General features: G+C 45.5%; 1 protein-coding gene across 4 annotated transcripts in view; it reads right to left on the bottom strand.

Moving 5' to 3' along the window:
* The window catches only part of LOC147703098 (E3 ubiquitin-protein ligase RNF14-like), a 133,720-nt gene that overhangs the window by 35,825 nt on the left and 83,531 nt on the right, over nt 1–14,364 (bottom strand). Inside the window, exons 6-7 of one of the 4 annotated variants that reach the window (XM_086928876.1) lie at nt 12,434–12,582; nt 8,319–8,449 (exon numbers count right to left, since the gene is read on the bottom strand). In XM_086928876.1, the coding sequence (XP_086785002.1) occupies nt 8,319–8,449; nt 12,434–12,582 (280 nt within the window). The remainder of the gene's footprint in view (nt 1–8,318; nt 8,450–12,433; nt 12,583–14,364) is intronic. The other 3 variants (XM_086928877.1, XM_086928878.1, XM_086928879.1) reach the window with 3 other exon arrangements.

Genomic DNA, 14,364 nt, shown 5'->3' with positions numbered 1-14,364 from the left:
TTGGAAATAACCCAATGAGATTCACGCCATTGTTTAGCATTTTTAACAAAAGTCATGTACCTGTTAGTTGAGTAGTACCACATATTAGTGAAATACCAGTGGCTCCACCAACCTGACTGAAGTAAAAAAAAGCGATGCTGAAGCACTACTAACCTGACATACAGTTTTTTCAGGGGACTGACTTGGTGGATGTTTAAGCTAAGAAGTTATGTAGAAGGTTGGTAGAGCGGAGCGCCCATAGCAGTACATGAAAAATCCTGCAGGATCTATGTCTTTCTTGGCATTTCTAAATCTTAATCCGTCCTATAGTGTGAAAATTTAACTGAGGGTGAGGACTTTAAAATGGTTCAAGAATTTAGAACATAAGTTCTATTCACTTAGCTAAAAGAAATAACAATAATGCAGGCACTCTAAAGTTTCTGCAAGCATTCGGGCCCGATAGAGGTTTGGAGACTAGATAATGCCCCAGCCAAAGATTGCACTTTCTTCTCTACAGAGCATAAATCCTTTTCCAGGATAGGTATAATTTTGTGAGACAAACACATAACTGACTCACTACTGTCTTCCTTTTTTTGTGTTGCGTTTTTTTGATTGAATAAAGTAAAGGTATACAACATGAACACCTGATGATTTCTAAGCGTAAAAGTTTTGAACAATGCTAGACTGAGCGGTGAGATGCGGTGAGAAGGGGAGGGAGACGGGTATGGATACATAGAGATAGGCAAAATCCAAGAGAATCTGATATTCAGTAATAACCAGAGACTGACCCGACCCCCCCCCCCCCCCCCCCACCCCCACCCAGTGCCGGCCTGTCCATCAGAAGTCACCTGTAGTGAGAGGTCAGTGGACCAGAAGCATTCGAGTGGGGGAATACAAGGGAAAGGGCACTGAAGGGCGGTCCCTGAGAAGAGGAGTGGTGGGGTGGAGGGTTGCGTATCCAGGGGCTGGGTGTTGGAGACAGCAGGGCTTGAGGGGAGCAGGGATCACAGCAAGGGGAAGAGAGCCCTCCACTGTTGGTTCGAGTGGTTCCCACGTCCATTGCTAGGGGATGGGTGGGTTCTTGGCAAAAGGTGGAACAGAAGGAACTGGGGCAGTGTTGGTTACCCTTGAAGAGGGAGGGTGTCTCTCTGCCCTGTGTGCCTACGTGTGCGGAAGAAGGGAGGGAAAGGGATGGGTGAAGGGCGGGGAGAACGAGAGATGCGAACAGGAGGGGGGATGGGGAAGAGGGAGGAATGGGCGTGGGAGAGGCTAGGGAGGGAGACTGAAAGAACTCATGGAGGGAAGGGGAGGGGAAGGTTGAGAGGGGGGAGGGATCAAGGGAGGGAGGAAAAGCTAGGTTGGGCAGGGGGGCATCATCGTTGCGCAGGTGATGAAAGGAAAGAGGGGAGAGGTGGTGGCCATCAGGAAATGCAGTGAGGGTCGGTTGTGCAATTCAAGGGGATAGAGGGCCGTGGGCAGGATACCTGTCGGCCGCCTCATCGCGGAGGAAAGGCGCCCACATCTGCATAAATAGCTCAGCCTGGTCCTGTAAGTTGTAAATGACACATTTGTGCAAGGCAGTTTACATTATTGCCACCAACAAATTTTCCTGAGATGGGGGTATGGGCGACCTCCACTGGTGAAGAATACATATCTTTGTTGTAGCCATGGCTGTGTGGAGGAGGCAGCACTGCAGGTGGGAGACATCCGGTGAGTCCCCCACATCGTAGAGGAGGATGACTGAGGGCGTGAGAGGGAGGTGTAGTGCCATGGAGGCACCCAGGACCATTCCAATATGCGACCGGAATGATTGGTTCGAGGGGCACATGAAGATTCTGTGTTCTATGTTGCAGTGGGTGTTTGCTCACCGCCAGCAGTTCACATGGGGAAGGAGTCCTGCTCTGTCCAGTTTTTCTGGTGACCAATACCAGTCGTGGAGTATTATGAAAAGGCAGAACTTCAGGCTGGTCTCTCTTGTGCCCTTATCCAGGTCTTCCAGGATGTCCGTCCACTCTTCGTCCTCATACGAGGCCTGTAAGCGGGTTTGCCATTTGGTGCGGAGAGTGCGTAAAAGAGGTTGTAAGAAAAGATGGCTTGAGAGCATGTCGTACAGTCCCGACATCACTCCCATACAGCGTCCCCACATGTTCAGATAGGTACCAGAGGTCAGGACTGTAAGGACAAGGGCCGAGGAACCAAGCAGTGCCGCAGACAGTTCTGCAGGTGCATGTAGTGCCAGGTTTGCTGCGGGTGGAAAATCAAATTCCTCTCTCAGCTGGGTGAACGGTTTTAGGTCATGAGTAAGCAGGTTTTCGTCCAAGGTGTGTATGCCCGCTTCTCTCCAATGGGTCCAGCATAGGGTCACCCTTATTTATTTATTTTTATTTATTTATTTAGTGTTGTATAGAGCGCGAACCAGACCTGTGAGGGTATCAGAGCGCTTTACAGTAGTATCAGGTTGGATACAGAACAAAAGGGGGGGGGAGTCCAGGGATAGGAAACAAGTAGAAACAGTATATGGTAAAACAACAGTCATAGTATTCGACTACTCTAAGGGATAGGAGCAAAAACGATGCAGTAAACTAGAAAATCAGTCTCATCACCCTGAAGGATTGTTCAAAGTGCAGGGTGGGTAATATAGGGGAAGGCAGCCAAGGAATAGTGCAGTGATCATAGATAAAGTTAGGTTGAGGGGGTGATTGCAGTGTGAGCTTTAAGAGAGGAATTTGCTCATTAGGAAAGTTTTGGTCACCTTTTTGAAGTTGTCTAGAGACGATATTTTTCTAATGGTGGGTGGCGTATACTATAATTGACCCACAAAGGTGCCTTGTCATGTAGTCGTGGGTCTACCCCGAGTAGGTAGTGGGCACATATCCAGGCCTTGTACGTGTCATGGAGCATAGGATGTGAGAGGCACGATTGACGGGCACGGTCCCCATAAAGAAGGGCAAGTCCCTTGCCTCCAAGGAGTAGCGATCGCTCAATATGAACCCATTGCGGTGGGTCTGGAATACCATGGAGCAGGTAAGCCAGTTGGGGGAGCTGGAGGGCCAGGGCATAGTGCTCAACAGACGGGAGGCTTAAGCTTCCGCAGGATTGGTGTACCATGAGTCTCGAGGACCTCCACACAAAGGACCTGATCTGGGAGTAAATGAAGTGTAGTATGGACAAAGGAACCTGTATGGGGAACATCTTGAGCGTGTATGTTCACTACTGTCTTCCAAAACTTTAATAATAAATTATCAGATGATGTTCCAGTAGAAGTAAACACATCTCCTTGTGTTTGCTTTTTTCCAGTAGAAGTGACATTTAGCAGTGTTTATTTTGCCCAAGAACATTTCTCCACCTGCAATGCAGTGCCTAATTAAACAGCGTTACATCCGGAGGTGGCGAAATGTGCTTGGGCTGGCTGAAGAGGTGGATTTGGGGGCAGTCCCTGTGGAAGAAAAAAAAAGCAATCACCGCGGGGCAAGCACATCGTCGAACGTGTGTTGGTGTTTGTCCCGTGGTAAAATGTCCACAAATTTAAAAAGTTGAAAGGAAATTTGTCTGGAAGCTTAACCATTCGGTCCTGAATGATAAGGAATTTAAGCTGAAGGGCACAGCCGAGTTATTGAGCTTTCTTCGCAGGAATAAATACATGGAATTGACAACATGTAGCCTCTGCCAGGGAAATACGGTGTTGGTTACCTGCCTGGCCACCCTGACCTACTTAGGGTAGTTACTATGACCAGACAGCCCAGTGGTAGATGGGCCACCAGGTCATGGGTTTCCACTGGCAGAGCCAGCTGAAGCTCTGCCAACAGATGTCCAGCAGAAGCTCCTCCTGTAAATAGGGTGAGGCAACCACAAGTTGGGTGGGGCAGAAACACTGTTGATTTACAGTGGTACTCTTGCTCCACCGCACTCTAAATGACCTTAAAAGGAGTTGCTACAACAGTCTTATAATTCCAATGGGGATGTATTTGGCTCTGATGGCAGGGAAGATGGAGATCCATGCAATGGGTGTGCTTCTTCAGAAAGCATGCTTGAGAGTTATTTTTGTCTTGGAGATTGGTGCTTCAAGAATGATACTGAAGTGGTGAGTTTGTGGGCCAAGTACTGCCAGGACGACAATTGAGGAGATATTTTCATTATGCAGGATGGTTTAAATTTTAAATATGCTCTCGGCCAGTGGTTCTTAAGCTGTGGTCCAGGGACCCTGGGGGGTCTGAAATTGTTTAACAAAATCAAATAATATTAAAATGAATAAACCAAAAGTAATAAAGTATTTAGAAAGAAAGAAAACTGAAAATGTGAAAACTTTTTCTGTATTTGATTGTGGATTAAACAAAATATTTTAATATTTGAGGATTCTTTGGGGTATGCTTGTTTTTGTATTTTGTTTGTGTTTTGAGGTTCAAATCATAGAAATTGCTCAAGCCAGGGATCCCCACCTTCCATCCAATATTGACTCAGTAGGGCTCCCGGGATACCAGTATTGATACAGTGGGGGTCCACAGAAGTAAAAAAAGTTAAGAACCGCTGCTCTTGGATTCAATGGGGAGCTATTTTGAAGGTGATCAGAACTGGCGAAGTGTGCTAAGACTATTGTGTTCCAGAAACTAGACTTGCAGCTGCATGCAGGGCAGTTTTCAAGGGGATCAAGGGAATTTTGAGAATATCTGTCAGTAAGGAGTTTCCTACCCCAATCCTAGATAACTCTTGGGACTGTGCAACAGATGTAAATGTAAATGTACAGGAATTTATATAGCGCAAATCACCAAGCGGTTTCTAAGCGCTTGCTTAGGGAACCCGTCCTGGTATTCCCCTGTGAGATAACCCCGGCAGGGTATCCGCAAGGTGAAAGCCAGGCATCCCGCCGCGAGGGGCCGTTGTGGAGATTAGGGAAGCTATTGCCCAGAGTCACAGAGTGTGAACCCGTGAATCGAGTAGGCCCCGGAGCGAGAATTGTCGAGTCCATGGACATTTTTAGGACTCAAGACCCCGCCGAGCCGGGAATTGAACCCTGGTCCCGGGCTGACCTCTGCTTCCAGGTCTGCCTTCTCTAACCAGTGAGCCACACTTAAATTTAAATCTAACTTGAGAATGAAATTGTTATTCCTCTTAGGAGTCTAATCCTAAACTGTGGGCCCTGGCTAAGCCAATTATGTGAGCATGAAGGGTCAGGTTTTTTGTAGGAGAGTAGGATCTGCTTCCTATGGTCACCCCCACTTTTTGCTGTGATTCTCTGGTTTTTCGACTTTAATGTGGCTGTGGGCCTGCTAATCAGACCCGCAGCCCAGCCGTTCTCTCTCTAAATTGATACCATGCACTTTAGGTGCATACCAGACTGGTTACTGGGTCACCCTTGTGAGCCCCTGTATAGTGGACCATAGGTACCCAGGGCATAGGTGCACCCTAGGCCTACCAGGGGCTGCAGCATGTATTGTGCCACCCCTGGTTTGCCTTCCAAACTGACACCACAGGTCTGTTCACACAGCCTGGGTAAGGTGGTGTAATCACCCCTTTCGTAGATATAGTATACCTATATCTACCTTAACATATAGACACATATACACCTATAAGCCACTCCTATGGTAGGCCTCGCCAGTCCTGGAGGCAGAGTGCTTGGTTTTATGTGAGAGGGTGCCCTAGCATGAGCTGAGCCCCTGTGCAGCTTTTGGAACCATCTCCTTATAGCTGTTCTAGGATTTAGCCATACCATATACTCTTACGTGCATTATAATCCTCGTGGTTAATGCTAACTTTGGTTTGGCTTTATCAAAACATGTCATGTAAGGTGTCAAACACTTTGGAATACTACCCCCCAGCCAATTCTGGCAGCGGGGGTAGCATTCCACCCTTCTAGAGGGAAAAGACATGTAGTTTACTGCTTTACCCAGTTAAAGTTAAACAGAGCCTCAGCATCACAAAATGGATGCTGCTGCCACAGAAACAAGTCTGACCTCCTGTTGCTGGGGGAAACTCCAGCAAGGGCGGCCTGGACAATAGGTGTCCTGTCCGGGGAGGTGCCACCACCTCCCCAGACAGGGGTTTTGTGTATTGGGGCAGGGAGGGCTGCATTCAGTGAATGCATCTAGACATTGCCTGGGGCACACGAGGTGCTCCATTCATAGCCCGGTTCAGACCAGTTGCTGGGACACTCCAGCCCCAGCTCTGGCGTGAAACTGGACAAAGGGAAAGGGGTGTAACGACCCCCTTTTCAGGTCCACCCATAGGAGGGACCTAGTCAGGTAATCCTGCCCCCTTTCTTAGTATACGTATAGGAGCTGTGTACCCAGGACTTTAGTTTATCCTGGACGAATCTTTGAAAGACATATCTTGGACCTTCAACATTCCATTCTGACTGGAAGATGGAAGACATCTCCCTTGTGGTCAAGAGGTGACCACACTGTGCAAACAGGCACCAACAGCATCTTTGCCGGGCTGCAGTTTCAAGGCTCCCGTTGAAACCCGAATACTCTGCGACTCAAGAACTGGACTTCCAGACTTCTCTGACCCCGACCCACATCCACAGCAAAGCTGAGACCCGTGGCGGACACAAGAGATGTGGGACTGGAAATCTTGGACATCCTGCATTTTGCTACCTGCACTCCTTTCGTGAAGCCTCAGTAAGTTGTGCAGTGGGGTACGAGAAGCCCCAGCCCCAAGCATCATTTGCACTGAAGCTCAGGCCCCCACACTCCGCGAGTGTCCCGTGGGCCCTGCCTTTACATTTGTGCTTGACGCGTCTTCCCGGTTCCTTGCCCATTGGCTAGTGAGCCCTCTAAAGATGCCATCTTGAATTTACTTTGCTTTCCTAATTGCTCCAGGCTTGCTCCAGCTTCCCTGAAAAGGAGAAGCACCACAGACCCTGCTGGTCTGCAACAGAGCCATTCTCAACATCCTGCTTGGGTTGCGGTTGCCAAGGCTTGTTGGGTCCAATCCGGATACCGACGCTGCAGTCATCTAGATCCATCAAGGAACAGCTCGAATCCAGCTCCTGGTCATCATCGATGCCTCTTGGACCTCGTGGCTGAAGAGACAAACTCACCTTCTCCACCTTAAAACACCCAACATCGTCTGGTTTCTTCCTGGTCACTGGCCAGTGACCCAGACTCTGTCTCCTCTGCTTTCAGGTTCTTTACATCTCCGATCCACCCTTGGATCCACTTCGACACTTTTCCTCTGGTCGCCTGCAGCACTTCTTTGCCGCTCTCCATATAAAACGGCGACTAAACCCGACACGAAAAGACATCTATGCACCCGGCTTCCCTGGGTGAGGTAACACGAGTACTCCAGTGCTCCCGTGGGTCTTGACTCTCGAAGTGTCCTAGTTTAAAAGGGTTCCTTCCTAGTCCATCCGGAAGTGTCCTTAATCTGTAACTTTGTAACTTTTACGAACTCCATAGAAAGTCAATGGGAACCCGCGGCTGTGTTTAGACACTGCACGCGGCTCCAGTGGGTCTCCTACTTCCTGTCCTTTGGTTGGTGTAGCCCCAGCGATTCGACAGGCCCTAGGCCTGCTTTCTAATCCTCACGTGGTACTTATACCACTTTCTTATTATATGGTTTGTGAGGCCCCTAAAGCATAACGTATACTGTGCCACTTATCGTATATTAACTGTTTGACTTGTATTGTATTTTTACCTCTGACCTCATAAAGAGTGCAGAGGGGTTGTGTTTAGATTAAATACATATACATTTGATATATACCATGTGTGGTGTCCTTTCATTTGGTATTCAAGGGATTGTATATGGTAAAACAACTTGCTTAACTCGCCTACTGAAGTCTCAGCCTGAAGACTGCTGTTTCATGCTACCACTAGGATAGCTTTCTATAAGGTTAACTTTACAACCACCATCAATAAGGGTCAATTAGACTGGTGCAAGGTGCCCACTAGAACTAGTGGACCTCATATGCCAGGCTAACTTCTCACATTTTGTTCAGCATAAATCCAAGAGACTTGACACCTTTAGCGATGGTGGGCTTACAGTGAAACTTGTTGTTAGAGTTGAGCCATATATGCACTGGAATGGGTCAATCAGGCCTGAAGTTGGTCATTTCCATTTTTAAGTCAAGCTGGCGAGCTTGCAATTTCAAGTTTGTTATACCCATACATGCAACGCAAGTTACTCCCAAGGTTATGCAACACACACACACACACACACACCCACACACACACGCACACGCGCACACACACACACACACACACACACACGCACACGCACACCCACACACACACACACACACACACACACACACACACACACACACACACACACACACACACACACACACACTTGTTTGTTTATGCTTAGAATGCAAATTTATAAAGTACACAAAGCATACTTACTTGCAGGTGCATTTCTTTCTAGGTGACTTCTCTCCTATAAATATGGTGTTGGGAGAAAGAGGACGAAAACAGGTCCAGCAGAAATGGAGGGAGCAATTGGTACACCAGATCATACGACAGCCTCCATTCTTCTAAAATGTAACAAATCAATATACACCATTACCACAGTGTCACATGCTTAGCCACATTATGTCGCTAAATGCAAAGATGAGGGAATGCCAGCTGAAATCACGATGCACCGTACATAAATTATAACCCCAATAGTCTCAAGTGAATTGAAGTGTTTTGAAACAGAAATGGCCTAAGAATGTAATGCTTGTGCATAATGTAGTTGAAAAGCTGTTTATGAGGTTATAAATTCCCACAAATCTGTCAGAATAGTTTTCTCTAACTGGACTATGAATATGCCCATAGAAAGGAATAATGTGAAAATGAGATTGGCATCTTGGTCGATACAGAGGGGTTGAAGTAACACAGGAAAGAGAGAGAGCAAGCTTAAATTTAAAAAAGAAAAGAACAAATCTCCCTCTCCGCTGATGATATCCTGCTCTACTTGGCCAGGCCATACTCTTCCATTCACCGTGTTTGCACATATTTTCTCTTTTTCTGCAGTATTTCGGCTATACCATTAACTGGGATAAGTCTCTCGTCTATGTTCTGAGCGGAGCCCGCCCAACCCTGCCCAGGGACTGTGGGGCTCAAATAGTTATGGATGGATTTTTATACCTTCAACCAACCCCCCAGTTTTTTATGCCCACAATTTGGCTCCTCTGTTGCGCCGTTTTCAGGCTGTTTTCAGTCCGACGTCCAACACTGGAAGACTCTGCCCCTTACCCTATTGGACAGAGCCGCCCCGCTTTATCTGTGCCCTGCAAAACACATTGTATTTGGTTCCAGCGCACTATTTTGCTGCCATCGAAGCAGATGTATGCTCCTTGCTCTGGAATAATGGGTTTCCCAGAATAGCGTTAACTAAACTCATGAAAGGATGGTACGACGGTGGTATCGCCCTGCCTGCAAACAAAAGATAATATTGGGCCTCCCAACTGGTGGTCGTTAATCACTGGGTGCATCGACTGGGGACTGACCCCACCTATTAGATGGTTAGACATAACATGCTCCCCGGTAATTATCCATGGGCTATTTATGGAGGGAAGAACCAGTCACCTAAATATACCCCGACTTCCACCACAATTGCCATATGGCATGCTGCAACAACCGTGTTGGGGTGGAAGGCTAGAATTAGACAAGTTACTCCCTTGCTTGACACACACCAACTGGGACTGTTATTGAAACATCCAGGCTTCGTCAAGTGGGACATGATAGGCCTCACCAAGGTGGGGGACCTGTAGGCGAAGGGCGGGGAGGTCCCTTTTAGCGATCTCCGACGAGATTACCAACTACAGGACGTTGAAACTTTTAGATATCCCCAAGCCTGCAACTAGTTGCAAAGGGCTATACCCAGGGGCACAGAGTTGCCTGCTTCCTCGCCCCTTGAGGATAGACTCTTGGATGACTACCTTCAGGACAAAGCTATTTCTTTGACATACCGTAAAATACTTAACAATACACCGGACACAATGGGGAAAATTTGCATACGCTGGGTGGATGACATTGGGGACATTGACGATGAAGAATGGCAGGAGGCGATGGCTTCCCCCAGTGAGGTGGCGATCCGCTCCCGATTTAAGCTCATCCAACTTAAACTCCTGCATAGAGCTTATTACACCAGTTCAGTGCTTGTAAAAAAGGGTGCCCTAAGCCCTGTAAACTTTAGGACTCCTAACTTTAAGACTTTCGGTATTCACAGAAGGCATTTAGGAGTCCTAAAGTTAGGACTACTAACTTTAGGACTCCTAAACTGAGAAAAATCCTAACTTTAAGACTTTCGGTATTCACAGAAGGCATTTAGGAGTCCTAAAGTTAGGAGTCCTAACTTTACTACTCCTAAATTGAGAAAAATACTAACTTTAAGACTTTCGGCCTTTACAGAAGGCATTTAGGAGTCCTAAAGTTAAGAGTCCTAACTTTACTACTCCTAAACTGAGAAAAATCCTAACTTTAAGACTTTCGGCATTCACAGAAGGCATTTAGGAGTCCTAAATGCTGGACTCCTAATTTCTGTGAGTACTGAAATGAGTAAGTGCTTTCTGTGAATACCAAAATAAGTAAGTGCCTTCTGTGAATACCAAAATGGTAGTAAGTTTAGGATTTTGTCTTAAGTTAGTCCTGTGAATCGGGCCCATGGTGCTTCATGTCTTGACGAGATCAGGGAGACCTCTGGGTTTCATGCGGTTCTTGGGAGCACTTCAGGTGTAGTGTTGAAAAGTAGGAAAATGTTGGGTACAATGCAAATGTGGAGGGAGGGTACAGTTGGTGGAACGCAGAACAGTGGACGTTGCAAAGAGTGAGAGGATAAACACTCCATCCATGTGGGTATCTATTATCTTTCTGAATAGATTGTTATAAAAAGAGGCAGTTAGTAATGCCATCTGTATTGCCCACAAATTAGTGCCCTTGTCATACATTATCACAGGAATTTGGCTAATGTTGGTGAAACATGCACGTTTTTACTGCTTTTATGAATCATATGTGATTGTGGGCTGACCTCATTTTCACGTGCAAGTATTTCACAGGTTGCACGTTCGTACAGAGAAGGACCTATCACACATATAGGGTCTGAACAGAAGGCTGATTAGCAATGATGCCAGCAGACAAGAATAACGGCTTCACAAGGGTTACTGGTTCCCGTAGGTCGGATTTCATTGCAGACAATGCAGCACATGCTTCTCTTAGATAGTGCAGGGAAGTGGGTCATGAAACTGACACTGTTTTCTGATGTATGATAAACACTTTTTGCATTGTAACTAGAGATGCTTCAGTGTATGTAGAGAACTAGTTGCAATGCAGGTGATAATGACAAGAAAAAAACTGTACACCTTTGCAAACCAAAGGGCATTACTCTGGTCATATGAAGATGCATCTTACAAAGCCGTAATGCAATAATAAATACATTGAAGGAGAAGCATGTGACCACGGCCATAGAAATGCTCCTCCAAAACAGTATGATAAGGAAAAGGGAAATGTTTTTATCTGCTCATGTATTTCCACAAGTAAGTCATGCATGCTTGCATTAAAACTCTTTGCAAGGTTGTATCTGCCTTGTCCCGGACTTGTCAAAAGCCCATCAATGTCTCCGGTCGGCTTTGTCTTCTTAATATCAGGGGGCTACGGATTTGTCGAGAACTGAGAGGTTGTGGGTCTCTTTGAGTTATATAGTGACGAAGCGCAATAAAGTCAGAACATGGAAAGTTGTAGTCAAGCCAAGGTTCACTGATTGGGATTCTGACATGGATTGGTGCATGCAAGCGGAGAGGGTTATGTACGAGAGCAGGGATGCCCACGTAAATTGATAAAAATCTGGGGCCCTTGGAATGTGAGTAGAGGTTTGCTATGTAGCCCCTTCAGCGATGCTTCCCCAATGTCCACGGATATTGATGCTTTGTAATATTTTGAAGATGATGAGAACTATGAAACATGTGATTCAGTAGCGGTCGGTGGTGGGAGTAGCTGCTGGGCGGTGACGTGGGGAGGGGCAGGGTGGGGGGTAGTAATCTATGGATTACAGAGGGTTACAGGTAAGTAAACATATAAATAAATAAAGGGAATTTTGTTGCGTGCACTGCAACGCATCGCATTTGGGAATGCAGTGCGCGCAACGAAATTCATTTTCGAAGTGGATGCCAGCTGCGTAAATGCGTTTCAAAAGCTAATCATGTATTCATAACAACAAGCTTTGCGAGGTTCCACAAACAAAACTTAAATTCCTCCAATTCACTCCCCTGTTTTTCATTTTCACTCAAAAATCACCATGCAACAAGCATATTTTGAGCTCAGGTGGAAATCTTAATTTCTGATATATGAGAGTATATGGGCAATAACAAACCATACAGTGAGTTTGACAAAGCACACCTCTGGGGTATGATCTTAGATAGAAAAGGCCTGACATACATGCATGCCTTCTTGTGAACAAAAACATTCATTATCTTACTCATTCATTGATTCAGTCATTTATTCATGGAAACATTACATAAAAATATAGGTTATGAACTCACCTCAATGTTGACTTCACACTGAGGGCACTTTTTGCATTTCTCTTCGATACATTGGTTACTAATCGCTTCTTCCCATTTCTTGAATTTACGTTGTTTGCGACTTAAAGGTGTATGTGGTAGAAAAACAGTCTCTGATTCATCATCTTCTTCTGTAAATAAATGTATGAATGATTGAACCTACATTAAGGAATCCTTGTATTAACAAACTATGCCATGAATGGTGTTAAATATGTCATCCCAATCATGAAGACACTGCATAATTCGGTGTGATTCATCATTATTTTCCTTTGAGTAGTTGTGACTTAATACAGACATAGGAATGTTTTACTCAGCAGTTTCCAAGAGTAAGACACAGGTACCTCAGATCACAATCCTTAGACATTGAAGGTTTTAGTGTATGTTGCACCATATTGCAGTATACTCTCTTTGATTTGATTAAATGCTGAGTATTGGGTGAGATTGCTATATATATTCTTGATTTCTGTGATTTGGTCACCAAGATCAATAGAATGTTCTTTATTATGGATGATTTCCAGGTAGTCATCTAGTCATCCCCTACTTCCAACCGTGCAAATTATTTTCTAATACATGATGTCAGGGCTCCATCTCAGTTAGACGCCTTCTCTTTTAACATGTTGTTCCAAATAAGATTTTTACCGTTAACAGCAATCATTCTATCACTGTTAGCCAATACATGGGTCTTCCACTGATAATGTTTAACATTGATAACTTGCCTTTTAGGATCATGATCACTCTCTGGTCTTTGTGTGATAGCATAGTTTTTACACAAGTGAAAATATGACTAATGCACAAATGTGTAATCTATGGCAGTGGAGTCCCTGGGTCCTCGGAAAGTTGGTGCAGCTAATATGTCTTCTGCTAACCTCCTATTTAACGCTCTAAATCCTGAATCTACCATAAGATCATATGAATACCTAGTTAGAGTATTGCTGCTTTTGGGGTTTTTTTGTAAAGAGATTTTTGGATGGGGGACATTGTAGCTCAAATCTTGTTCCTCAAAGCTTGCAAGTTTGTTCACTGATGGCAATAGGGTTTGATTGAAGTCCTCTGTACAATGACCAAAATAATTACCATATGCAACCATTGTTTGCTCCAATTTCTCAAGTGTTGTCCGGTTTCTGTGCTTGTTTTTCACCAGTTGGGGAGGAAAGTAGATGTTTATGATCAACAGCTCTGTGGCAATTTGGTTTGTTAGAAGGACTGGCATTATATATTACAAGGATGTTTTTACTTTTTCACACGTCATACATTATTACTAAATAATATTGTCAGTCTTCCACTCGGCCTTCCAAAAGCATGCTTTTTTGCTTTAATTTCATGTGTAGTATAATTTTTAATTGTTAGATTTACACATTGGCAGGTCTCCTGAAGATAAATTACACATTGGGCCCGATTCACAAAAGTTATCTAAGACAAAATCCTAACTTTACAGCTTCTGTATTCATAAAGCACATTTAGGAGTAGTAAAGTTAGGATTTTGTCTCAGTTAAATTTTAGTTTTGGTATGGTCCCTACAATGGTGGGGAGCACACTGTGTTCTCTAAATACCCCTCACACACCAAAAGGGCCCTTGGTGTCATGCTTCATCATAGGGGTCTTCGCATCCCTCTACGGAATGCGGCGTGCTACTAACCAGCCACCACGCGGGAGCACTGATGTAAATACTATGGGGCCCATTAGGATGGCGGGCGGATTGCCCCCACCAGCCTGGCGGTAGCCACCGCCGGCCTGGCGGGGGCAATCCGCCCACCATCCTCACCTAAAGGCCCCCCGCCATATTAGTATGGCGGGGCGAACCGCAGCGGACGGAAAGACAGTCTGTCGCTTTTCGGCCCCGGTCTAATATGGTGGCAGTGTCTATTAGACACCGCCAGCCATATTAGGATGGGCCAGAACAGATGCCTTTCCGT

The sequence above is a fragment of the Lissotriton vulgaris genome, chromosome 7 (genome assembly GCF_964263255.1).
Source record: "Lissotriton vulgaris chromosome 7, aLisVul1.2, whole genome shotgun sequence".
NCBI classification, from domain to species: Eukaryota; Metazoa; Chordata; class Amphibia; order Caudata; family Salamandridae; genus Lissotriton; species Lissotriton vulgaris.
Note: the sequence above shows the minus strand (reverse complement) of the source record. Positions and strands in the feature narration are given on the sequence as shown.